Source organism: Dermochelys coriacea, chromosome 1 (genome assembly GCF_009764565.3).
Source record: "Dermochelys coriacea isolate rDerCor1 chromosome 1, rDerCor1.pri.v4, whole genome shotgun sequence".
Lineage (NCBI taxonomy): Eukaryota > Metazoa > Chordata > Testudines > Dermochelyidae > Dermochelys > Dermochelys coriacea.
The window spans coordinates 110,450,894-110,477,595 of NC_050068.2; the positions used below are offsets into that span (position 1 = coordinate 110,450,894).

At 40.3% G+C, this 26,702-nt stretch overlaps 1 protein-coding gene across 1 annotated transcript in view; it reads left to right on the forward strand.

The window, feature by feature from the left end:
• Positions 1 to 26,702, forward strand: part of ATP11A (ATPase phospholipid transporting 11A) — a 232,275-nt gene that overhangs the window by 140,635 nt on the left and 64,938 nt on the right. The window contains 5 exon segments of the mRNA XM_043504486.1: positions 4,167 to 4,274; positions 9,810 to 9,938; positions 10,600 to 10,703; positions 18,956 to 19,006; positions 24,316 to 24,380. Of these exon segments, the coding sequence (XP_043360421.1) occupies positions 4,167 to 4,274; positions 9,810 to 9,938; positions 10,600 to 10,703; positions 18,956 to 19,006; positions 24,316 to 24,380 (457 nt within the window).

Below are 26,702 nucleotides of genomic sequence, written 5' to 3' on the forward strand. Positions count from 1 at the left end.
CTGCTTCTCTGCACATTGGTTTTTTTTCCTTCCCTACCTTATTTCTTCTCTTTCCTATCCTCCATCTTTCTTCTGTCTACTAAGAGTCTGGGTTAGCTGGCCAAAACTGTGTTTTACGGCACTGCTATAACCCTGTGACCAGAAGGAGACAGCTAAAAGCAATGCCCTAAACAGCCCTGGTACAAGTTTGCCAAGTCTTGGAGTAGCTAATAAGATGATATGCGATGCTTTCGTTTTTTCAGCAGTGAGGTGCAAGTAAAAGTCAACATGAGACAGAAGCCTGCATTTTCTGTCTTTTATAGTTCTTTTCTCTCCCCTTTTGAGAGAGTGTTTGTTTTGTCTTCTAAGAAACAGAATCAGACTTTAACACCACAACCACCACCATCACCTCCAGACCATCTCATCTAACTTCTTCTCTTTTCCCTAAAAGGGCAGTTATTACCACTTTAATACCTCTAAGACACTGTCAGATGGGTATGGTGCGTTTTGGTGGAATATCTTTCTTAAAATTTTCTCCAGCAAAAGGGAAAGAGAACAAAAAATGTTGTTAAAACGAAAGCCCTACTTAATACTTCACATTTCAAAATTTTAACTGTTTCCTTCTTTTCTGCATCTTTATTAAAAGGTTTTAAAAAAAAGGTAATGTGTTTGCCATGGTACTAAGCAGGCTAGGATCTCTGTCTGCCTAACCTTGTTTAACACTGTTTAATATTGGACAGTGACAGGATCATGTTGACACCTTTAATTCTTTGGACCAATATATTCCATCTAACATGATACTACAACAAGAGGGTACAATTGTTTGAGACTCTGTATTAACACTTTCTGCTCAAAATTGTGTGATGCTATCTGCTAAGTGCCAGGAGTCAACACTCTTTGTATAGAAATTAGCCAGTTATTTTTCTTAACTTCTTCAAACAAAAGTATTCTGTGCTCAGAGAAAGAAGTTGAGGAGATTATAGGACATCGAGATAATATGTCAGCCTTCAGTTCAAAACTTTTTGGCTTGCAATGGGGCCTCTCTATTCCAATATTCCATGCCAACATTTGGGCTTTCCCAATTCTGGTCTGTAGAAAGAAAGTCATGTGGCAGTGATGAATGCAGAGAATACTCGTTCTACAAATTTCTCATTCTACAAATATCTCATTCATTAGTTGTAATAGAAATTACAAACAGCAGCATTTTCATACCTTCACACTGCATGACTGACTATACTTTGCAGTCAAATTCAGTATTTCCTGACACTAGGTGGTTGTGGGAAGCACAACAGCTAACTTTTTATGCGTGGCTTTCCCGCTCTAAGATGTGGGGGATTATTTTTAACAATCTTTTGTGGTTTGACCACAATCAAACAAAGACTGGATTATTACAAAGTGTTCCACATAACACTACACTTGTATCCCTTTGTGACTACCCTCAGAAACTACAGCTGGTGTGGACTTTTGTGGGCTGCTTGTATACCAGTGTTAGCTGCTGAGAGCATGTTACACAGTGCTCCAAAGACTACCCTGGTTCCCTATTCATTTCGGGGTGCAATTCAAAGTGGTGATATTGATCTCTTAGGCAAGGAGTTTCAAACATTCCTAAGGAAACTAAAAGCAAAACTCCCATTGAATTCCAATGAGATTTGAAATCCCAGCCTTTAAACCCACTGTTTTTTAGACTCTGTGTGTCTGGGGAATCACCTACAGTAGAACCTCAGAGTTACTAACACCTCGGGAATGGAGGTTGTTCATAACTCTGAAGCATTTATAACTCCGAACAGAACGTTATGGTGGTTCTTTCAAAAGCTTACAACTGAACATTGACTTAATACAGCTTTGAAACTTTACTATTGTGGCAAATTGCTGGCACTACTATGATGGGTCCCGTGCTTTCTCTTCTTATGGGGGGAGTTCAGGACTCCATTTCTCGCCCCTGATCTGGGGTATTAACTGTCCTACTAGTATCCCAGAGAAGTGGAGTGGAGAGGGAGGGACCCAGGCCCACCCTCTACTTCGGGTCCCAGCCCAGGGGCCCTAGGGATTATGGCAAACCACTTGAACTAGTGATTCCTTCCCCTGGGCTACTTCCCTCTTCGGCCCTTCAGCTTGTGGGGCTTCCTACCCTCTTTCTGCTTGGGCCAGATTTCTCCCAACCCCTTGTATTTGTGGGGTCCCTCTGCTCTGCACAAGCCAGGTTTCCCTTTACCTAGGATCTTGGTCTTCTGGCTGCCACAGCACTTCTCCAAACTCTCCTCTGCTTCCCTTCAAACTGCTCTCTGCTCCAACACCAAACTACTCTGCTTCAAGTCCTCCAACTGTCTGATTGGAGCAGGGGGTTTTTGTCAGGTGACTGGCTTCAGGTGCTCTAATTGGCTTCAGGTGCGCTAATTAATCTATAGCAACCTCTCTTCCCTCTACAGGGAATAAGGCTCTCATCATCCTGGGGCTTGCATATCTCCCCTCTATCACCTTCCTGCTGCCCTCTGGCCATGCTGTATCACACTATATAGAAGAAAAATGCTGCTTTTCATCATCTTAATTTAAATGAAACAAGCACAGAAACAGTTTCCTTATCTTGTCAAATCTTTTTTTTAAAACTTTATTTTTAATAATTTACATTTAACACAGTACTGTACTGTATTTGCTTTTCCCCCCCCCCCCCCTCTCTCTGCTGCTGCCTGATTGTGTACTTCTAGTTCCAAATGAGGTGTGTGGTTGACCAGTCAGTTCATAACTCGGAGGTTCTACTGTATTTCTTTACCACAACAACTGAGATTAGCTGATTGGAATTTCTGAGGACTAGGGCAGGATATTTTAAATTGGTGGCCATAGACTCTGGAATTTGCTTTTCCTGCTGCTCTAACAGAGCCTGTGGAGTGTGACCTTCAGTGGGTCTAAAGGTCATCTGGCCTTTTCTCATTCATTAGTTATTAAAGAAATTACAAACAGCAGCATTTTGATTGCTCCCATTGCTGGGGTATATTTGTGTCTTCAGTTGGATTTTGGACTTATCTTTTCATATTTGGTTGACATGTCAAATTGCTTTTTCATTTGTGTGTGTGCTCCTGCATATATGTAATGGGTGTATCTCTAAAAATAAAAAAAATAAATACAGCCACAGAAAATCCTTTATAAGCTTGAAGTTATCCTTTCTCATAAAAAAGAATGGAAAACCTGTGGGGTGAACTGTCACTTGATATTGTTAGCAGCTGCTGTTGCATCTTCCAGTTGTCATTAGTCATGAGCAATATGCTGAATTCTGTCCCTGGATATATGGCATCTATTGCCTTGTGTCTAGGAATTTCCAGGGAATTTAAAGCAAAAGAGCTGCTTAGGTCAGCTCTCTGTTTAAATATCAGTTCTAGCTTCTGGTCTTTATGTGTACATTAGGAGCTTCCATGGAATTAATGTAAGAGAGATTTTGGGAGGATGGGAAGTAGGAGGAACTTTTACCTCCCAAAAAAAGGATCCATTCATTTTTTTAAAAAAACTAATAAAATAATAAAACTAATTTTTTAAATTTTATAATATGGCTATACAGATTTGAAAGCAGAGTTATTGTATTGCTGAGATTCTCAACCATATTTATATGTGTTCCTCTCTAATGTAACTTGATAAATTGGTGGAATAATTCATCACCTAAAATAAGCATCAGCAAGTTCACTTTCTCAAAACTTATTCTGGAGGGTTGGTATATTGTGTATACCAAATAATAGTTCAGTGTAATCAGAAAACAAACAGGGAAACTCCCCAGTTTGTAGTTCATTCCAGCCCTGTAATCACTTCATGTTGAGCCCAACCTTACCAAATGCATTCTGCACACTTTGTCTCCTAAGCAGCCACTCTTATAGGAAACCCCTTAGAGCGCTTGGGCAAGGAGTGGTGGAAATTGAGCTGGAGTTTACCCATTATTCATGAGAGACCAAGAAGTGGCTCTGCATTTTTTCACAAACGCTACTCACACCATCACATTACCTTCACTTATGTTATTTAAGCACATCTGATTTGCTAAATAATAAACTATTGAAGATTTTAGTGATATGCTTTACTTTTTATTATCATCTTGTAATGGAAAATTCTTTAACTATTTTTGTAAGAAAGCTTTGATCTACAACTGCAATGTAAAGTGTGGCTAGCTGCATTTCCTTAACTTTATTCCATTCCACTTCACTTTTTTCTAGGGTTATGAAGATTGGCTTCGACATAAAGCAGACAATGCAATGAACCAGTGCCCTGTTCATTTCATTCAGCATGGCAAATTGGTTAGAAAGCAAAGCCGAAAATTAAGAGTAAGTAACAACTAACACTGGGTGTTTTTTTAGGGATCAGGCTTAACTCTCCCCACTTGCAAAACAAATTAGACAAAAATGTAGTGCACTCAAGATCACAATATTCACTACATCAATATGGAAAATAAAAGTTTAGAACAATATTTTAAAACGATTAAATCTGAATAAAATATTGTTAAAAGCTATAGCATTTCCTTCCTCATCCTTGCTTTGCTAGGCTCTCCCCTATTCATTCCCTATGCTGGGTTGTCTCTCTACCTTCCTTGGTCCTTTCATTATCTCCTTCTTAACTTCTAGCCCTTCACTCATGTTTTTTCTTCTGTTTTCATCTCTCTCTCTCTCTCTCAGGAAAGTAAACATGATTAGCAAGATATCTCTTTTAATCCAGTTTTAATGCAAAATCCATTGACTAATTCCTCTCCTTCCAAAGAGGACACAGCCCAATCAGAATAAAATCCTCACTTTGTACCTTTTCAGCATCATAAAGCCTCTCCTTTAGATTTCTACCTTTGTACCTGCACCCCTGATATTTTGGGGGTTATTTTCAGAAACTGTCTGTAAATTCTCATAAGCAAAACAACTTGCCTACCTGATTTAATTTTCAGAATGTCAACGGTTTGAAACAATTGATGGGCATCTCTTTGGAATACCTTTTTTTTTTTCTGGTGCCTCTTACTTTGCCAGAATTGTCTTGTCAGAGCTCTTGGCAAAATTCCTTGTGACCCTTCCATTTGGTGTTCTGATCTCTTCACTAGCCTAGTATTTTTTTTAAGACCATTTATCCTTATGACACAGTTTGTTTGGGTCCCTTCATCTTTACCTTTTCAAACAAGCAGCTATAGTTCTAGTGCCAGTCAGGTATTCTTAAATCCTCACCGTCAAAAAAAAATTACTCTTGCTACCATTTTCAATATAAATATAATTCACTGTTTGTTTCTTGTAAACATAAGCACATTTAATTCTAGTGGTGCGGGTTCTGTAGTTGCTGCATTGGAGAGTTGCTTTTTTCAGACTTCTGAAAACATGCTCCATACCTCGTCCCTCTCAGATTTTGGAAGGCACTTCAGATTTGTAAACCTTGGGACGAGTGCTGTAGCTATCTTTAGAAATCTCACATTGGTGCATTCTTTGCATTTTGTCATATCTGCGATGAAAGTGTTCTTAAAACGAACATGTGCTAGGTCATCACCCGAGACTGCTAGAACATGAACTATATGGCAAAATGCGGGTAAAACAGAGCAGGAGAGGTACAATTCTCCCCTAAGGAGTTGAGTCACAAATTTAATTAATACATTGTTTTTTCAACTAGCAACTTCAGCATGGAAGCATTTCCTCTGGAACGGTGGTCAAAGCATGAAGGGGCATACAAATGTTAAACATATCTGGCATTTAAATACCTTGCAATGCTGGCTACAAAAATGCCTGTTCTCATTTTCAGGTGACATTGTAAATGAGAAGCTGGCAGCATTATCACCCATAAATGTGAGCAAACTTGTTGTCGTAGCGATTGGCTGAACAAGAAGTAAGACTGAGTGGACTTGTAGGCTCTAAAGTTTTACATTGTTTTATTTTTGAGTGCAGTTATGTAACAAAAAACTACATTTGTAAATTGCACTTTCACAATAAAGAGATTGCATTACAATACTTGTATGAGGTGAATTGAAAAATACCATTATTTTTATAGTGCAAATATTTAAAATAAAAAATAATAATGTAAAGTGAGCACTGTACACTTTGTATTTGTGTTGTAATTGAAATAAATACATTTGAAAATGTAGAAAAAAAGGCAAAAATATTTAATAAATTTCAATGGATATTCTATTGTTTAAGAGTGCGATTAATACTGCAATTAATCACGATTAATTTTTTTGAGTTAATCACATAAGTTAACTGCGATTAATTGACAGCCCTAATTTTTATTGTTCCTTAACTGTATGGTGAAAATCGATGTTATTACTCCTTTGTCTCCTAGGTAGTAGACTTCTGCAACTTTCTTGTCATAAGAGGTCTGTGACCAATGTGCTTTACATGTTCTTAATATTCCTTCTTTTCACAGTTCACTCCGTGCCTTTATATGACTGTGTGTTTGTATCAAAGAGCTTGTTTAGGCTGGTTCCTTAATTTTGCAGCCTAATGACTATATCATAAATCTAGGACATACATATTTAATACTAACTGTATTCACTTTAATAATAATTCAGCCCAAAACAAAAAGAACAATAGAAAAATTAGTAGTTTGTAGTACACTAATTGAAATTTTGCTTAACAAAAGCACAAACAAAAGAAAAAAGTTACTAAAAGGGAAAGTCCTCCTTTCGCCAGTGCACTGGTAAATGAAATCAGAGGTGCACTTAACAATTTTGGTTAACAGGCTTCCTGTTGCTGAGCTTTATTTTTATTACTTTTCTAACTTTTGTGTTAATACTAGGATAATTCTAACTCTTGAGTTAATACTAACTTCTTGAATTAATACTAGGATAAGTTTGATTATTAATCATTCACATTTTGGCGGGTTCTTATTACAGGTTGCTCAGTTTCCTAGATCAACTCAAGTTTTTTGTGTGCTATGGATTGCAGAGTGAACCTTGCTAGAATCAGTACATTTCATTTTGTAGTCTGCGACTCTTGGAACTCAAGAAACCAATCTTTATGAATTTCCTGTATACATTCTCTTTATGATTTTAAAATTCCTTCAGTGGCAAGCTGCAACCCTATAGAAAAAGTGTTGGTGTGGATTGTGCTCATTCATTCCTGAGCTTTACTGCTTGAATCCTCAGCAGGCAAGCTTGTCAGTGACTACTCAAAAGCGTTCATGGTTTTGAAGCCGCAGATTGGCTCCAAAAACTACTGACAAAAAAGTCTAAGAAATCTATTTCAGAGACCCTTTGGATGCATTGAAGACAAAGAAAGGAGGAGGCAACAGAGAGCATAGCCATATGGCCAGACACACACACAAACAAAATGGAGGATACAAGGATTCTAGATTTATTAGGCCTTGGCACCAACATAAACTAGTGTGATACACCTCAATGATCGGCAGATACAGAAATTGGGTAGGCAGCTGAGCTAATTTACTTAGAATTCCTTCCATAATCTGTGAAATGTAAAAATACATCTTATCAAGTCCTACCTAAACTGTCTTGATTTTTACTTTTATACTTACTTGGTCCTTGTCAATTACCAAAATATTTGCGTATCATTAGAATTGCTCACCTCCTAAAAGTTTGTTTTGGTGATGTCAAAATTCAGTCTTTAATGTCATAATTTTCTGTTATGAAATTCATTGTGACCACACTAAATCCTTCTGACAAGAGGACAATGATTAACTAGAAAACTATTTAGACAAGGACATCTTTACATGATAAAGTAGGCAACCCAAGAAATCCACACTAGTCGAATGTTCAGCTCGTCAAAATTCCAAAATTTAATTTTTTCATATTTTTCATTGAACCTTTGATATTTTTACAGCCCACCTCCCCCCCCCCCCCGACTAAATTCTTACAATTTTTTGACCTGCTGTACTTAAATTTGAGTTTTAAATTATATATCAGAAGCTGCCTCTACGGGGGAGAAAAATCTTTAAAATAATCTTTGACTGTGGGAGCTGGTTTGTTGAACTATAGCACACTATAAGAAGCCTATAGTCTTGTTGACAAGGTCTATGAAAGTATCAAAAAAGAAAAGGAGTACTTGTGGCACCTTAGAGACTAACAAATTTATTTGAGCATAAGCTTTCGTGAGCTACAGCACACTTCATCGGATGCATTCGGTGGAAAATACAGTGGGGAGATTTATATACACACACAGAGATCATGAAACAGTGGGTTTTATCATACGCACTGTAAGGAGAGTGATCACTTAAGATGAGCTATTACCAGCAGGAAGGAGGAGGGAAAGGAGGAAAACCTTTTGTGATGATGATCAAGGTGGGCCATTTCCAGCAGTTAACAAGAACGTCTGAGGAACAGTGGGGGGTGGGGTGGAGGGAGAAATAACATGGGGAAATAGTTTTACTTTATGTAATGACTCATCCACTCCCAGTCTCTATTCAAGCCTAAGTTAAGTCTCTACGTAAAAGAATAAATGGACACAAATCAGACGTCAAGAATTACAACATTCAAAAACCAGTCAGAAAACACTTCAATCTCTCCGGTCACACAATTACAGACCTGAGAGTGGCTATCCTTTAACAAAAAAAACTTCAAAAACAGACTCCAACGAGAGACTGCGGAATTGGAATTAATTTGCAAACTGGATACAATTAACTTAGGCTTGAATAGAGACTGGGAGTGGATGAGTCATTACATAAAGTAAAACTATTTCCCCATGTTATTTCTCCCCACGCCCCACTGTTCCTCAGACGTTCTTGTTAACTGCTGGAAATGGCCCACCTTGATTATCACTACAAAAGGTTTTCCTCCTTTCCCCCCTCCTTCCTGCTGGTAATAGCTCATCTTAAGTGATCACTCTCCTTAGAGTGTGTATGATAAAACCCATTGTTTCATGTTCTCTGTGTGTGTATATAAATCTCCCTACTGTATTTTCCACCGAATGCATCCGATGAAGTGAGCTGTAGCTCACGAAAACTTATGCTCAAATAATTTTGTTAGTCTCTAAGGTGCCACAAGTACTCCTTTTCTTTTTTGCGAATATAGACTAACACGGCTGCTACTCTGAAACCTATGAAAGTATCAGTTATGGTTACAGAAATCTGAATTAATTTACTGGCCACCAAAATGGATGGGAGATGAGATGAACTTTTCATGAAAACTTTTTCTAAAAATTTCTTTCAATAAAAAAACCCGAACTTGAAATTTTTTCAACCAGCTCAATATCAACAGCCAATGATACTGGGTCATCCACAGTTTAGGCATGGAGTCAGACTCCAGAGTCACACTTCTGACCTGGCTCATTGTGTAACCCAAGGGTCGGCAACCTTCGTCACGTGGCCCATCAGGGTAATCCATTGGCAAGCCACGAGACGTTTGGTTATGTTGACCATCCACAGGCATGGCCCCAACAGCTCCCAGTGGCTGTGGTTCACCGTTCCCAGCCAATGGGTGCTGCAGGTGGCCATCCTTGCAGACTGTCAACGTAAACTAAATGTCTTGCGGCCCACCAGCAGATTACCCTGATGGGTCGCATGCTGAAAGTTGCTGACCCCTGGTGTAATCTATCTGTGCCTCAGTGTTTTTATCTGTAAAATAGGGATAATGCCATACATGTGAATATCTAAAAGGGATGTTGTAAGGCTTAATAAAAGAATCTGCCCTTTGAGGATCTCAAAGTAGTTTTGAGACCCTCAGAGGATAGATACTATACCAGTGCGAAGTATTTTTTATTGTCTTACAGGATGTAGTACTCCTTTTGAGAATTGTATCTGCAGTTCCTTAGTCTTGTGATGAAATCTCAGCCCTACTAAAGTCAATGAAAATTTTTCCATAGACTTCGATGGAAGAAGGATTTCATCCTTGGAATCTGATCTTTGGGCTATTTAACTAATGATAAACATGTTTTCTTTTCTATTTTTTTTAGGTTGGAGACATTGTGATGGTAAAAGAAGATGAAACATTCCCATGTGACTTAATATTTCTATCAAGCAGCAGAAGGGATGGAACATGTTTTGTTACAACAGCTAGTTTGGATGGTGAATCTAGTCATAAAGTAATAAAATACTATATTTTTTATTTTAAAAATGCTATTACAAACCTTTTTGCTACAATGCACAGTAACAGCCTATATAATAGTGTAAGCAAAGATACTGGTTTGTGTGATTTTTTTTTTTTTCATTTAAGCCGTCATTAACTTATTTCTGTACCATTGAGCCATTTTATGAGGAATTTTCTAACTGGTGCTTGCTTATGTGTACTTGCACTTTTGTATGCGCCCAACATGGGCACCCAGAGTGAAGCACAAGCTAGTGTTGTTCATGCGTATACATACATGCAATCCTGATTTGTACAGGATTGGGGGCACTGAGGCATGCACCTATTTGGAAATGTGTACCTTTTATGTAAAAGGTTAAGAGAAAGCAAAAATATTTCACTTAAAAATTTAGGCTGCTTAGATTAGAGGAAAAGAGAGTTCATACTGCAAAGAAAACTGAATCAATCTGTGAGTTATGACAGGCAGAGGAAAATTCCAGATCTATATTTGGAAGTGCATATTTTTTAACGAGAATCATTATTATATGGCTCTTGACAGTCTAGCACAAAATATGAAAAATTTACCTACTTCATGGCCTTTCTTTTAATTACATACATAACTTGGTCACTGCATCTGTTCTGGCTTATTGTTTTTGTTACACCTTTTTCATTCATTCTAGACTTACCGTGCTGTTCAAGATACAAAGGCATTTCATAATGAACAAGATATTGATGCACTGCACGCTACCATTGAATGTGAACAACCTCAGCCTGACCTTTATAAGTAAGAAAATGATTTGTATTTTTATAGCTTTAGTATATGCTACCAAGGTATCCTGAAAACAAACTATAAAATAATGTAATCATTAAAGGGATGCTATCAATTCAAAAAAAGAAAAGGAGTACTTGTGGCACCTTAGAGACTAACAAATTTATTTGAGCATAAGCTTTCGTGAGCTACAGCTCACTTCATCGGATGCATTCGGTGGAAAATACAGTGGGGAGATTTATATACACACAGAGAACATGAAACAATGGGTTTTATCATACACACTGTAAGGAGAGTGATCACTTAAGATGAGCCATCACCAGCAGCAAGGGGGGAAAGGAGGAAAAACTTTCATGGTGACAAGCAAGGTAGGCCATTTCTGCTGGAAATAGCCTACCTTGCTTGTCACCATGAAAGGTTTTCCTCCTTCCCCCACCCCCACTGCTGGTGATGGCTCATCTTAAGTGATCACTCTCCTTACAGTGTGTATGATAAAACCCATTGTTTCATGTTCTCTGTCTGTGTATATAAATCTCCCCACTGTATTTTCCACCGAATGCATCCGATGAAGTGAGCTGTAGCTCACGAAAGCTTATGCTCAAATAAATTTGTTAGTCTCTAAGGTGCCACAAGTACTCCTTTTCTTTTTGCGAATACCTACTAACATGGCTGCTCCTCTGAAACCTATCAATTCAAACTTAGCCCAAAATTTAAATGTAAGACAATTAAATAAAAATCCAGTGAAGTGGCTGATTTTTTTAAACAAATGGTCTCCCGCAGTATTTGAAACCTAAGCATTGCAATCTAAGAAGTTCAAAGTGAAACTGATTTTCATTGTCCTATCCAAGCAGACAGGCAATTCAAAGGCAAGTAAGGAGCATAAATAGTGACACGTAAATTGGATTTTAAAAAAAATTTTCTTCTATATTTTTAGATGTTCAAAACATGGGCTAAGAAATGTGTTTGCAACCTCACAATCCCTCAATTTTTTTACTTAGTTGTTCTAGTTGTGTATAGTTAGTACTCTTAACTAAGCTAACTAATACTAAGTGTTTTCCCTGGTGATGCCCTCACCAAGGTTCAAACGTTGTCCATCGTACAGAGGGGTGATTCCTAAATGGTTTGAAAGTGTAGGTATGGACGATCATTTGGTAGCCCTGCAAATGTCCAATATTGAGATGTCACTTAAGAACGCCATTGACGTAGCTTGTGCTCTCGGAGCAAGGCTGCCTAGCCCTTCACACAGTCCATGTACAACACAAGTAGATGAGGCAAAGCATGACTGGGTTTAGTCTAGAAGGACAGATGTCCTCCGATGTCTAACCTGTGAAGGTGCTGCTCTTCCAGGGATGAATGTGGCTTAGGAAATAAAACCGGTAAATATACCCTTGGTTCAAATGAAACTGAGAGACTTTTCTAGACGTAAATGTTGGTTACAGCTGCAATGTCTCTTGGTCTTTGGACAACTGCATATAAGGAGGCTCTGCCATCAAAGCCTGTAACTCTCAGACTCTCCTTGTGGATGTTATCGCCACCAGGAATGCAGTTCTTTTGACACAAGGAAAGGAAAGTGACAAAATGACTGACAGGCTCGACCAGAGGTCCCATCAGAGCTGCTGAGACTGTATTAAGATCCCAAAAAGGAACTGGTTCCCGCCCTGGCAGATGGAGATGAAAAATTCCTTTTAAGAATCTTGTTACCGCTGAAAAATACTGATCTCCCCTGAATAGGTAGATGAAACCTTGAGATCATTTCCAGATGCACCTTCCATGAGCTAAGCATAAGGCCCCATGACTGAGGATGCAGCAAGTTCTCCAAGATGTCCTGGATGCAAGACAGCATCAGCTGAATTCCATGGGCCAAAGTCGCATTGAAAACCACTTCCATTTTGCCTAATAGGCCATTCTGGTATTGAGTAGGATCTGTCAAGCAGCTGGCAAACATTGCTCTTCCTCTTCATTCAACTACTGAGCAGCCATGCAGTGAGATGCAGGGAGCTGAGCGGAGGATGCAAATTGCAACTGTCATTCTGTGTGAGTGGGTCAGGATGGAGAGAAAAAGATATGGGAGACTGAATGACAACATGAGAAGGTCAGAAAACCAACACTGCCTTCTTGGTCATGCCAGGGCAATGAGGATGAGTTTGACCCAATCCACTTTCAGCTTGAGAATGACTTGTGGAATGATAGGGATCAGAGGTAAAGCATAGAGGAGTGCGGATTGCCACTTGATTTGGAAGGTGTTGATCAGAGAGGCTGGACTGGGGGCTCCTCTGTAACCCCCAAGATCAGACTCCAGGCTCCCCTGTAATGGCCTGCCTACATTTGTAACTCAATCCTCGATTTGTCTGGTTTTGGTAGGTAAAAGCAGGTGGCCTGCCCTAGAGGAATTGCTAGGGTTTTACCAGAGGGTTTCTCTCCAACCTTTGGAGGACTCCCCGAAACAGACTAGTTGTGTTAATCCCTGGGAGGACCCGGATACAGCCTTCCGCTGAAAGGATTTACGCTCAGGTAGTAATTCTTCAAAAACAAAAGTAACCTTTATTTAATGCAATATTTCCTAATACAGTAACTCTAAAACACATAATAATATTAGGAAAACACAGCAGATCTAAAACATATGCTAAAGAAATAAACCACATGTTTTCATAACAAAGCTATAAAATCCTGTTAGCACAGATGCACATTAAAGTATGCAAAATTGCAATATCCTACAATTGGAAAACAGCTTTAAGTGATTGCATTCTGTATGTGATGGCCCGTTACATATAGGAGGTTGACAGCAAGTTCTTAAACATTAAAACTATACATATAACAACAAAGTATACATACACAATCATCCATCTTTAATATCCCATACATACACATTTACAGATTGTTATATGTATATCAGCATCATTATGCTTTCTACTTTGATATCTTCCCTTCCCTCTGACTGTTCCTTCTGCTCTGTCAAAATGGCATTGTTATTGCTGCTGTTTTTCCACCGCTTGCTGATACTTAGTGATTTAGCTTTTTTAGGGGACTTCCTTCTCTCCGGTTTCTATCTGCTATGATACCTTTTTCCCACACAGGCACAGAGGTATCTTTTCACTTTCACAGACAAACTAACTAAAGCCTGTCAGCTCCTTGCCTTATATACAAATTTTGATCTCTTCTGATTGGTTGTTTTTTCAATCCCTATTATTATCAGCCAATCAGCTTCAAGCCCTGTCTCTGTCAATCAAATTTGGACCTGATTGAAGACCTGCACTTTAAAGATGGACCTGTTTGAAGACCTGTGTTCTGCCTAACTGACCCCACCCTTCAGGTTTCTGGAGTGACCTTTATTTCACCCCAACCAGCCTTCTTGCTATTGGCTGAATTGTTCTAAGCCCTCCATTTTGGTTTTCACAGCTTTGGTTTCTTGCTACCATCATCTTGCTTTCTCTAGCTGTAACTGCTTAAAACTTTCTTTATTAACTATCTAAATCCTTATAATTGCCAAATATATATATATATATACATACACACACTTATATGCACCTTAACATTATGTTTCACTGTCACCAGTTCAATTTCACTAATTTACATAAACCCCAAATTCGATCTTTCTCCCCGTCAGCTAATGGTGACAGATGAGTACTATTGATGCTGGACAGTGCCTCAATGCTGATCAGTGTTTGCAGCACACACAGAAGCTGGAAAATCCTTTGTATCACCTCGAGAGAAGAAGAGACAGTATTTCCTGTTTTCTCTTGTAGCGAATAGGTTGATTGTCAGGCTGCCCCCAAGCTGTGAAAATGATTTGCAGAATACTGGGCTTCATAGACTACTTGTGACTCAGGCTAAATTCCTGCTGAGATGGTCCATGAGATGGTTCTGGGCTCTGAGCAAGTGATCAGCTATCAGAGTAATACTCTCATTGATGTAGAACTGCCACGGCTTGGTTGCCTCTTCGCAGAGCACTCTGCAGTGTGTTCCCTGTCGTCAGTTCAAATAATACATTGCAATGGCAATGTCGGTAAGTATGTGAACCACTGAGCCTCTGATGTGGTCTAGAAAACTGTGACATGCATTATGATGTTGATATGCAGTGGAGCATCCTGCTCCGATCACAGATGCTGAACATTCATTGGAACCAGATGTGTTCCCCAACCTATCAGAGAGATGTTGGTGACCACAGTCCTGGTTGTTAAGAGCCAGACAAGGGGAATGCCCTGACGTACATTCCTTTGAACCATCCACCGCTGGAAGGAGCCCAGGATCGACAAAGAGAGGTGGACTAAAGGGGTGATGGATCGGACAGTAAACTGTCCTGAGCCACATTTGAAGAGGAAGAAGGCAAATTGAACCACCTGAGTGAATGCAGACGTGTGGTACAAGAGCCTCAGACACATGCAAACTGTCTTGGAAGGTTGAAACTGTAGACTCTGAAACAAAAGTAATAAGTTGTCTGGGAATCGTCAGTTGTCAAAAAAAACTCTCAAATGTGTAGCGTCTATTAGGGCCCTAGTGAACTCAATTTTCTGAATGGTTGACTTCCCACTGTTTAGGATGAGAGCCAGATGGTCAAGCAAGCACAGCGTAATGGGTACATGAGAATATTTTCTCTGGACCTGTCCCTTAGTAACCAGCTGTCAGGATACAGGAAGACATGGGCTCCCTTGTTCCTGAGGTCTGCCATCAGCATGCTCATGCATTTGGTTAAAAACCCAGGGACAGAAGACAGACTGAAGGGGAGGACTATGTATTGAAAATGGTGGTTTGCCACAATGAACCGGAGGAATCTTCTGTGGCTCGGGAGGATCACCACATGAAAATAAGCATCCTGAAGGTCCAGAGCAGCAAACCAGTCATTGAGTCAACCCAGGAGGATAGTTGACAGGATTACCATTCAGAGCTTCATGTATCCTATACATTTGATGAAGCTGCATAGGTCAAAAGTAGATCAGCCCCTCCTTTTGGATTTGGGAACCAGAAAGTACCAGAAATAAAAACATTGATGCCGGTGCACCAGAGGAATTTCTTCCACTGCTCCCAGAACCAGTAGAGATTGAACCTGCTTGAGGAGCAGTATCCCTTGAGAGGAATCCCTGAGGAGAGACTGGGAGGGAGCGTGTGGAGGAGGAGCGAAGAGGAACTAGATAGCATAGCCTGATCTGACAATTTTTAGGAACCAGCTGTTGGTAATCAGGCCCCAAACATTGAGAAAGCAGGCTAGCCTGTCCCCAAATGGCAGGGGGGGAGAAGGGGAAGGGGGAGAGAGAAAGACAGGGAAATGAGATAATAGAAGTCCCAACTGGACAAAGGAGTCAAACGTGATGCTTGGGGTGCTGGCCTAGGTCATATTGACTGGCAGAATCCAGAGCCCGAATGCCCCCATTTGGGACATATGTCCTTTTCTAGGTAGTACTGCTGTCTCGGGGGAGAGAAAGATTGCCCAAAGAGGTATTGAGGGCAGTACTGCTGCTGGCGCTGTTGCTGGGTGCTGTAAAGGCACATTTTGGCCACCAGCATATACACCCCCAAGGAACATAGAGTAGCCCTAGAATCCTTGAAGGAGTGCAAAGTTTCATTGGTTTTGTCTGAAAAAGCACCCGACTACTGAAGGGCAAATCTTCTATTGCCTGCTGCACTGCAGGAGAAATACCCAAATTGTGCAGCCAGAATGCCCTTCTCATGGTCACGGCTGGGGCCATCAGTCTGGCCAAAGTGTCGGCCACATCAAGCACACACTGCAGTGACATCTTTGCTACCAAGCAGCCTTTGGCAATAATCACCCGAAATTTCTCCTTGGAGGGTTCAGGCAGGTGGTTTGTAAACTTAGACATAGCTGTCCAATTTACAGAGTTGTACTTGGACAACAGTTTCTGCTGGTTATCAAACAACATTGGCAGGGAAGAGGAGGTGTAGCTCTTTCTACCATTTAATCCAGTCATTTAGAGTCCTTGTCCTGAGGAGTGGACTTAAATTTGCCCTGCTGGGCTGTGTCGTTCCCAGCGGTTATGACCAGGGATATAGGGGCAAAGTGGAAGTAAAACCCCTCAAATCCCAGCATCAGGACAAAGTAGCATTCCCCTCAGTGGCATCAAAGCTGGGGTATTCCAAAGAACCTTTCCAGGTGCGCATCATTAATGGGGAGGGTCACTCTCCATGGGGTCTAGCAAATTACAGATGCTCTCCTGCAAGAACTCCATCTGGATGCTCAAGGAAGCAGCCACACACCACAGGGGGTCCTTGAAGACCTTGAAATCCTCAGGCCTTAAAGGAGAGCTGGGCATCTAAATTTGTCCAGGGACAACGAAGAGGCAGTTAACTGTGCCAGTGATGGGTCATGGACCTGGATGGGAAAACTCTGGAGGCTCCATATGGGGAAGGACAACCCCAGCCACTGAAGTGCCCATTGATGTTGCCTTGGAGTGGGTTGAGGAGGGCAACCTCCACGATTGAGGAGCATCCCACAGTTTCTATGGGGGCTACAGAGCATAAGGATAAAGCATTGGTGGCCAGTCGGCACGAGGCCAGAATGCTGAACTCAGTACTAATGCTGCTCTGTGAACAGTCCTGAATATGAGCCAGGTGATGGAGAGCGGAAGAGGATCCTGACCTGGATGCCGAGGAAACTTGGGTTTCAGGGCATAAAAGGGGAGCCAGCCCAGAAGGCTCAAGCAACTGGCCTGACTTGTCTATTACCCATAGCGAGGGAAGGACTGGTACAATGATGGAAACTGCACAGCCACCACAGAGTATGCCTCAGTTGTCTCTGGCGCTGGGAGTGGTGTCAGTACGAAGTCAGCGGTGGTACCAATGCTGCTGATGGTGCTGAGGTGGAGGGCAGGGAATGCTGCCACAGTAACATTGGCAGCACAAAGGAGTTTCCCAGTGTCAAGGAGATCCCTTGTGCTGAGCCCCGCAATGGCCTCACTTCCACTGTCTGCGGTGCCCGTACACCTTGAGGTTCAGCTGCCCATCCAGGCAGTGAGGCTGAGGATGCCGTAACCCTGGTGAAGTCCTGGACCAATGGTGAGCTTGGGATGGAAAGGCAAAGGAGGTCTGACACCTTCTGATATGCCACTAGTGTGGAAACAATCAGTGCCGGCATCGCCGTCAATACCAGACTCAACAGGTGCCCCAGGACTGGAACTGGAATCAGTGGTATGGTGTCTCCCACACCCCTGCACAGGACTGGGGAGCAGTTGGAAGGATCTGCTTCTTCCTGCGTGCTGGGGTGGCAATAGCCATACTCTTCCTGGAAGAGGAAGAAGTCTCCACAAAGTCTGGAGCGATCTTGATTGGTCTTGACACCTTTTCTTTGGCACACTCAATGCGGAGTGTTTTCTTCACCTCTTTGGAGAGGGGCCAGTTCCAGAGTGTAAGTCAGTAGCACTCACCGAGGTTGAGGGCGACTTCCAATCCTCCATAGGCCTTGGTGCTGAGACAGACTTCCTGGCCTGCTTGAGAAGATGCTGCTTTAGGAAAAGGTGTCTAAGCTAACTAACATTAATATTAAGGGTACTAACTATATGCAACTAGAACAATTAAGTCAAAAACCAAGGAATTGTGAGGTTAAGAACTACACACAGTTCTGACTCTAGCCATGGTTAGTAAGAAGGAACTCGGCGGGGGCAGAGGCAGTGCCACCTCATTATAGCCGGGGAAGGGGCTATGGCCATAAAGCACAAGCGCCGACTGCTACAGGTACTGTAGGCAAAATTGTTCAGCTCTGGTGTGCTGGGCATGCACACATCTAAATGAAATACACAGCTGCATCACTTCCCAAAGAACTACAGTTTCGGTAGGTAACTGTATCTTTAAGGAATTGAAAATGAATGAATAAATGTGCTCTAATTAGAAGGTCTGCAAGTAACCTTAGAACCACATTCGCCTTTGTTACACACAAACTTTGTATTGACTCACTGTTATAACTGATGTCTTCAAATGCTGGCTTATAAAAGTGAAGTTTATAAAAAGTTCAGTATGTTTTAAATAATCCAAATTTTCAGGCTTCCTTCTCTATTATTTTTATTATATGTTGTCCATATAACATTTAATGAACTTTTATAGCATATAGAGCCTTGATAGAGAATTTTAAAAATAATCTTCATCTTAATGTATTTTTGTAAGTTTTTTTTACAAGTGAGATGCTGTCTCTCTATATAAAATTTCAGATCATCATAATATAGATTTTTAAAATGTTTTATAAATATTCTCAAGTTGTTTGCATATGTTCTATATAAAATAAATTAATATCTGGGATTAATACTAAAGTACTTTTCCTCTTACAGATTTGTTGGTCGAATAAATGTTTACCAGGATAGGAATGAACCTATTGCAAGGTAAATCAGAGAGAGGGTTTTTAACATACAATACATAGGTTTCTTTTGTCCCTGAATATGTGGTGATCCTGAGGGAGAAGTATGTTGTCTTGGTTTTACAGTAGGAATTTTTATTTTAAAAAAGTTTACAAAATTCAGTTTTGTGTATAGCGAATATTTTATGTTTCATGTATTCAATCATCTTTTTTATATTACATTTTGTTTTTAATATTAGGTTTGTGATCTGTTTTGATGGTACTTTGTGGTTGTCTGTATCATAGATGTATGAATGTAAGGTTAATAATTGATTTAGTACATTTATATAGTGTTGTTTACAATCCCAGATTGCTTTGCATGCACAGTATATAGATATTTCAGATATTGCTTACTCGAATAGCTTCATTCTGTTCTACTTGTATTGTTCTACATAGGTTCTTACACTGCCCTTCTCACTGTAGGATTTCAGCACTTTTCAGTAACGTCTGTCACATGTAGTTCATTCTTTCTCGTCTTCTCTGCAGGGGAAGAATTGTGTGTGCAGCATAGTGTTTTTTGTTTTGATAGAGGTTTGCAGCGGGGGGTGGAGTGGTGTTTGTTTTAAATATATGTATTGCTTTATTTGTTAGAAAAGGCAAGTCCAAAGAAGTGCAGCTTGCTCATGGAATAGAAGGTGATGGTACTGAGTTCATTCCTCAGTCCGTCTCCTGCACAGACAAGCTTCACCCTTACGGTAAAAAGTTCCATTCTGCCTGAGGAATGGAGTTGTCAACCATGGTCCTAATCTAAGGAGGTTTTAGATATACTGGGCCTAGGCCATTGAGCACCTTGAAGATCAGGACCTTAACCTTGAACGTGACTCATTATTCTGAGGAACCAGGGAGAACAGGAGTCATATGCTCTTATCCTTCATATTTCAGTATATTGCAAACAATATGCAGGGTGCACAACTGAGGGCTGTGATCCTGCCTCATAGACAGAGTGCTGTCAAAGTCCACAAGACTCCACATAGGCAGTCAGATTGCTTTTCAGGAGAGGGGTCTAACATTGTAGACAACACTGAGCAGTCACAAATGTAGTGTTTCTTATAATAACAAAACTTCGTAAAATATGGAATGAAAAATTTCAAAGAGAGAGAGAGACTTAACTCGCCATTGGCATGAAACGTGGCATCATATAATTGTGCGCAGCAATACCACTCAACAGTTTGGAACAGGAAGTGAAGAAATTTTCAATTGAAACTATTGGGGAAACTTGGAGAAACAAAACATATTGGCAGTACATCTTCTCCTGTTCTGTCTGGCAAGAGCCCATATACACAGCATTCATTTTCCACCAATTAATTTATCGGTGGAATATAAGCTCCAATTCGCCCACTTCCTCTCAATTTGTCTCCTGCACGTTGGAAGCATGGAAGAGCAATTGTCTCTTTTTCTGTATACTTTCTTATTTGTTATAATTCTTGTTTGAGAAAAGAGAATGAAGTACCACAGAATCAAAGCTATAGAGGAGAAGCAAAGATGAACAAAGCAGCACAAGGAGGCACCATTCCTCCTGTCTGCACCGTCAAGGACCTCATCTACAGAGGGAAAGAAGATCCCTCCTGTATGTGCTTCTGTCCAGATCTCAATCCAAAGAGAACAAAAACTTTTCCTTTTGTGGCTACTTGCAGGAGCCCAGGGCTCTGCATTCTCAGAGTGGCTCCTATTAAGCCTTCTGCTTAACCTCTGTAAGTGACTGCAGGTTGTCAGTTCTCTGTATCAGTGAGCCCAGTGGATGAGGGGAATTCCTGCTATTCCAGAGCTTCTTGGCCCTCCCTGCTTAGTCTGTCAAGGTATTCTGGCTCCCTCAGGATATCTGTGTACCTCATTAGCTATAAGTGCTTGCACAGGTCTAACTGATAAAATTTGAAAACAGGATTGCACAGGTATATCTGAGAAGCCTAATTCAGGCAGCAGAGCAAACCATTGCAACTTGAGCAAATTTGAAATGCAAATCAGTGAGACAGTGAATTATAGAACTCTACAATGGCATTTTTTACAAAGGTATTTCAGTACATACAGTCCTGTAAGATCACGGCCTGTCCTTCACTTATGACCCCATTTTACCTTTTGCTTGCTTTGGAGGATAATCCCTTCAAACATAGCATGGATTCCAAGGCAGACCCTGGCCTTCCCCACCACTTTGGGCTCATTTCCATCTTCAGAGGTTCCCACTCCTTTAGTGGCATTGGCCTTTTTCCCCTCATTCTGTCTGTCAAGGAGTCAGTCCTATGTGGTACTTCCTCTTCTCTGCATACAATGGGTCTTAGGTATGTACTGCATCACCCTAATTCTTGCCATAATACTTGCCTCTTGAACTCGGACTTCTTTTGAGTCTAGGAAATTATTCTTTCCCTGTAGTCTCAATACCAACATGCTGGAGCTTTGGGTTATCATTTGGGACATGGAGCACACCCTGCCTCCACACCTCTCCTGAACTATGTGGGGTTGAGGAAGAGGAAAAACTCCTGGGTGGAGCCAACCAACAAGTCACCCTCAAGCAAACTCAGGAAGCTCCTGCAGGCACTGTTGGCTAATTTTTACAGTTCTTAGGCGGGTCATTCTCTCCCCTGAGCTGACAGGCTATTTGCTTCAATCACTTTACGCATAATCTCTTCACCTAAGTTTAACTCTACCTGCCTTCCATTTTTTTCTTCTCTCTATTCCTTTCTTCGATATCCCCTGTCCTTTACTTTTAGCTAAACCTTTCCCACCAGGACACCTCACCTGCCCCTTCCCCCGCCACAATAAAACCAGATCATGGAACTAGCTGATGTTTGCAAATGAAAACTCAGTTCACTCTGCTTGCATGTTGTTGCTATTCCCTATTCTTTTTTGTCTATTTAGATTATAAAATCCTTTGGGCAAGAACTGCCTCTTGCTCTCTGTATACAGTGTTTAGCACAATGGGGCCCTAGGACTACATAATGCAAATAACAACCAAACTGCAGTAAATAGGAATACATAGCTCCATGTTCCTTTCCTTCCTCACTTGTCCCATCTGTGTTTGGACATAGCCTTTCCCTGCCTCCCTCAGAACAGTCTCTCTCTTAGGCCAGGGGGAGCTCCTGTCCAGGACATTGGGAAAGTGGAGCCTGCACCTCAAGTCTTCCAGCAGCTGAGTCCAGAACAGTCAATTGGCTTGACTCCAGCAAGACAGCCACACTAACTGCATTTTGGAAAATACTTCTGTCCCCAAACAATGGGGAAGATACATTGGCCTGGGATTGAAGCAAGGAACTGGGATATTGTTTCCCTGGCCTAATCGTGTTCTGTAAAGCTGCAAGAGAAATTAGGCTAGATATAAATGACTCCTGCTGGCTTCTTGGTGGCCCCATCATCTTGGTTTTCTGACCTCCGGAGCATCGCCGTATACTTCTACATAGCTGCTACTTAATAGGCCAGAACTGCTGTCTGAGATAGGCCAGCTTCCCCAACTCAGAACACCTAACTTTGAGGGATGGCCTGGAGATTGAGCAGAGCTATTTAATTGTAGATTTCTCAGAGGAAATTGCTGAGTGGCCTTTGTGAGCTGATGCTGAAAATAATCAGCCTTGACAACGTTCTCTTAGGTTAGTGCATCTTCATTCACTAGATATTGGAGAAAGAGGAGTATATATAATGATGCTTCTTTCAGTGCATCCTCAGCATTTTACCAGCAGGCTTCAAGAAGGTCCTGATTCAATAATATTTCTCTCTCCAATAGAGTTCATAGCTAAAACTCAAACTCTAAGCAACTATTCTCTTTGCTTTGAGAGTTGCAATAAAAGCAAGGCCACCAGTAAAAATACTGTAGCCAAACTATGAAAAGCTTGTCCTTACATTGTAAGTGTTGCATGGTATGGCAAAATCTAGTGCATGGAGAGTTGAGAGATCTGCCTCTTCTATTTGCAAGGTGAGCATCTTTTCATAGCTGTATACTTTCAACTGTCATTACCAGCTGGTTGTCTTTTGCCAATGACGCTTAGTTTGGCTAGTTGGTTTTCCAAGCTTCACTACACGGAAACCCTCCTTTGGGATGACACCATATACTATATCCACAATCTCTAAGGGAGTTTGCCAATTGGAATGGGAGAAGAGGGACATATGACATTAGTAATCCTATTTGTTATAGTCTTCTCCCATTCTACATTCCTCCGACCTCCCCTCAGGCTATTTAGGGATGGATTGGGCCTTATATACTGACTATGATTGACAGATATTTTCCTCCTGCTTCCTGATCTGGTAGAGTCTGAATGCTGTCTATAAGACTTGTTGCCAGGAAGGATAGGAGAAAAGAGAGAGATGATAAACAAGATTACTGGGAATAACCTTCCCTTATACAAATTGACATTTGGTCCGGACACCAGCGTTAACAGCCAGTATCTTACAATGTCATGAAATGTCTACAAGTGGTCAGGTCCAGGTTTTACATGTTTTCTAAAACACAGCACCTTTTAGCACAGTGCTAGTGCACTCTTCTAGTTCAGTGCTGACTCAAATTAAAAACACCACTTTTTGGATATCCAAACTTCCTTTCCGTAAAGGACCAAGCAAAATAGATCTTTAAATTCAACAAGATTACAATATAGTTTTCAATTCATTGCTTATATTTAGCACACATATTTCCAGCATGCCATATACAAATACTTGCTTCTCACAAGATATATTTGAAGTACTGTATAAATTCTCAAACGTTTGGATGACTTCAACATTAGTTTATAGCAATCTGAGTCTAAAACTTTTGCTCCATCAAATTTCTTGGCAGCTAACTTGAAACGGGAGGGAGAAAGAGAGCTTGAAAGAAGCAATCTTTCCCATCCTAATGAGTTTCCCGTCCTAATCAGTAAACAAAAATAGACTGTACAATTTTCAGGGGTGAGAAGTAAAGCAAGATAAGTTGGTTACGATATGCCATGTATATCTGGACAGTGCTGTTGGAACAAACTCTGTAATGCATTTTTCAGTTATCTTTGTATATTGAGGTTTATGGTCCAAATTCAATCTGAAGTCAGTGGTAGCTGTTGGATTCTCAGTGCTTCTGTAAATCAGGCTACAGGTGTCTAAGTATGAATTTAAGAGCTCAACTTTAGGTATTCATATATCTAAAAATCTTGACCGTAATACTTCAATAAAAAATCCCAAATGCAAACTGCAAATGTTGGTTGCTTGTTAATTGTGGACTTTCGCGAAACAAAATACTTTATTTTCTGTAACTAATACTGTCTGTTATGTTTCATGTGGCTTTCATAACAATCTGTTTCCTATTTTTGAACACTTAGTATATTTTTGATAATCCTTTATCTTTTGTAGGCCATTAGGATCTGAAAATCTGCTTCTTAGAGGAGCTACTTTAAAGAACACAGAGAGAATCTTTGGTAAATATTGGAATTAACATATGATGAAAATGCATTCTTAATTAAAATGTAAATGTTAAATCAAGTTAAAAATCTATAATTACAATCACCTGAGCATAAATCGTCCCTTGCATTGCCTGAACTACATCTGCATCACGGAGTGCACATTTGTCATTATTAAGAGAACTGAGATAATCACAACTGACATACAATAGCAATGACGCCCTTTTTTTCTTGAAATAGCAATTGATTTAGTATGTAGTAATCTCTAATACTAGCCATCGGCAAGAGACCTTGGAAGGAAATGTTTCCTAAATTCTGCACATAAATATGTGGCTTTAATCCACAAAATTGTTGATGCAATGTGGATATGACAGGTTAGCAGTGTGTGCTCAAAAGCCCAATTGTGTTAGAAGTTAATGAGCCAGTGGAAAACGTTGAGTCTCTGTTGCTGAATTATTAGGGCAGATGAATTGTTAACCCAACTTAATATACGAAGGGCTGGCCGACATTTTCTCTTAAAACTGCTCTTCAACAGAGTCGGATTTTCATCTCAACCTTTTTCCCCTCCATAATGTGTCTGCTTTCTGCAGAAAATTTCAGTTTTATGTTTACAAACCAATCACTGAAAAACTGAAATATTTTTATTTGGAAATGCTGCCACGATGCATCATGGAAGTTGTAGTTCAGTTGCTTTCATGTCCCCATTCTCCTCTATGGGTCGGGCTCCTGGGCTAGACCATATCTCCCATGATGCACCACTTTCTCTTTCCAAGAGGGAAAACTGTGAATGGCAAGGAATCTAGAAAATTCAAATTTTGCAACTTTCTCTCTCCAGAAGAAACCAGCAGGAAATGATTAGAAGAGAGATGTTGTCAAATTTCCCTTATTTACTTGGAATAAAGAACAATGTAATAGGTATAATTAATGTCTTTTTATTATTATTTTCAATTTCATCAGGCTATTTTATAAATTCAGTGAAGATGTGTATCGAGCTGAGATATTGCCACTCCTTGAGCAGTTGCTGTTGACCTTGTTAATAAAAACATATGGAATTATCCCAGCACAGCACACATGCCAGAGTGTCTTATTTTTAGTAGTGAGTTATGACCCAGGATACATTAGATCTGATTTAATGTGTACCTTGAATACATTTTTTTGTTTATAGCTGATTATAATTGCTGTATTTAATCTTCTATTTTTTTTAGTCTCTGAAGCGGTTATTAATGGGGCTATGCAAAACTATAATATTTTTTAAATGAATGAGTAGGTTCTGCTGAAGAGAGCAAAATCTGTGGATTTCTTTTATTCTTGGATACATCATGTAGTTTAGGCTTGTTTAGAATACTTCTTATAATCTATCATTTAGTTTCTAAAATTGAAGCTGGACAAATCTAGAATTACAATATGGACTATTCAAAAATACTTTGTATAGTTGCATTGGGTAAAATGTCAAAAGGCACTCCAATGCAAGAATTGTGAGGAACATGGTGTAGATTCAAGATGGAAAAATGTGAATTAGAAATGGAATGTGAATGTTGCTATTTCTAGTGCTGGTCCCTATGTGCGTTTGGCTGTCGATACATATACGCTCAATGTGCCTGAGTCTGGAAGATTTTTGCTAGTAGTGTCCATTGGTTTGCACCAGATGACCAAAAACGGTTTCAAGATCTGTTGGAGTTGTGGATGAGCTCCAGATTCTTCTGGAGCAAATTCAGGAGATACCTTACAGACTCCTGGATAGTTTACAGACTGCGGGACCTAGCAGAATGGCATTCGCCATTAACAGTGCCATCCCTAAGCTTGACAAGCTTGTGTGGCATGCTCCAGCAACAAGTGCACCTTACTCCTAGAGGGTAGAAAAGAGATATTTGTCCCAGACAGGGTAACGGCATTTTTATTTACTCATCCTGCCTGGAATTCTTTGTGGTTTGGGCAGCCACTGAACAAGTAGGTAACAGCATCCAAGATCTGTCCCCCACAGGTAAAGAAACCAATAGTTTAGACCTCTTTGGAAGAAATATTTACGTCCACCAGCACGTGATTCTGAATAGCCAACTACCAGACCTTGCTATCGAAATACAATTTGTCAACTATTCAAAAATTTCTGAATTCAGAGATGAGTTCCTTCCAGAGAATAGGGCATAATTTGAGGTCCTTATTGAGAAGGGTAGATTGGTGGCTAGAACATCTCTACAGGCTGCAGTTGATACAGCTGACATGGCCTCAAGGTTAATAGCACCTGCTGTTGTGTTGCAAATCCTTGCAGCATTTCTTGAGATTTCTCAGGGAGGTTCAATCAGCTGTAGAGGATTTGCCATTCAATGGGAATAATTTATTTAG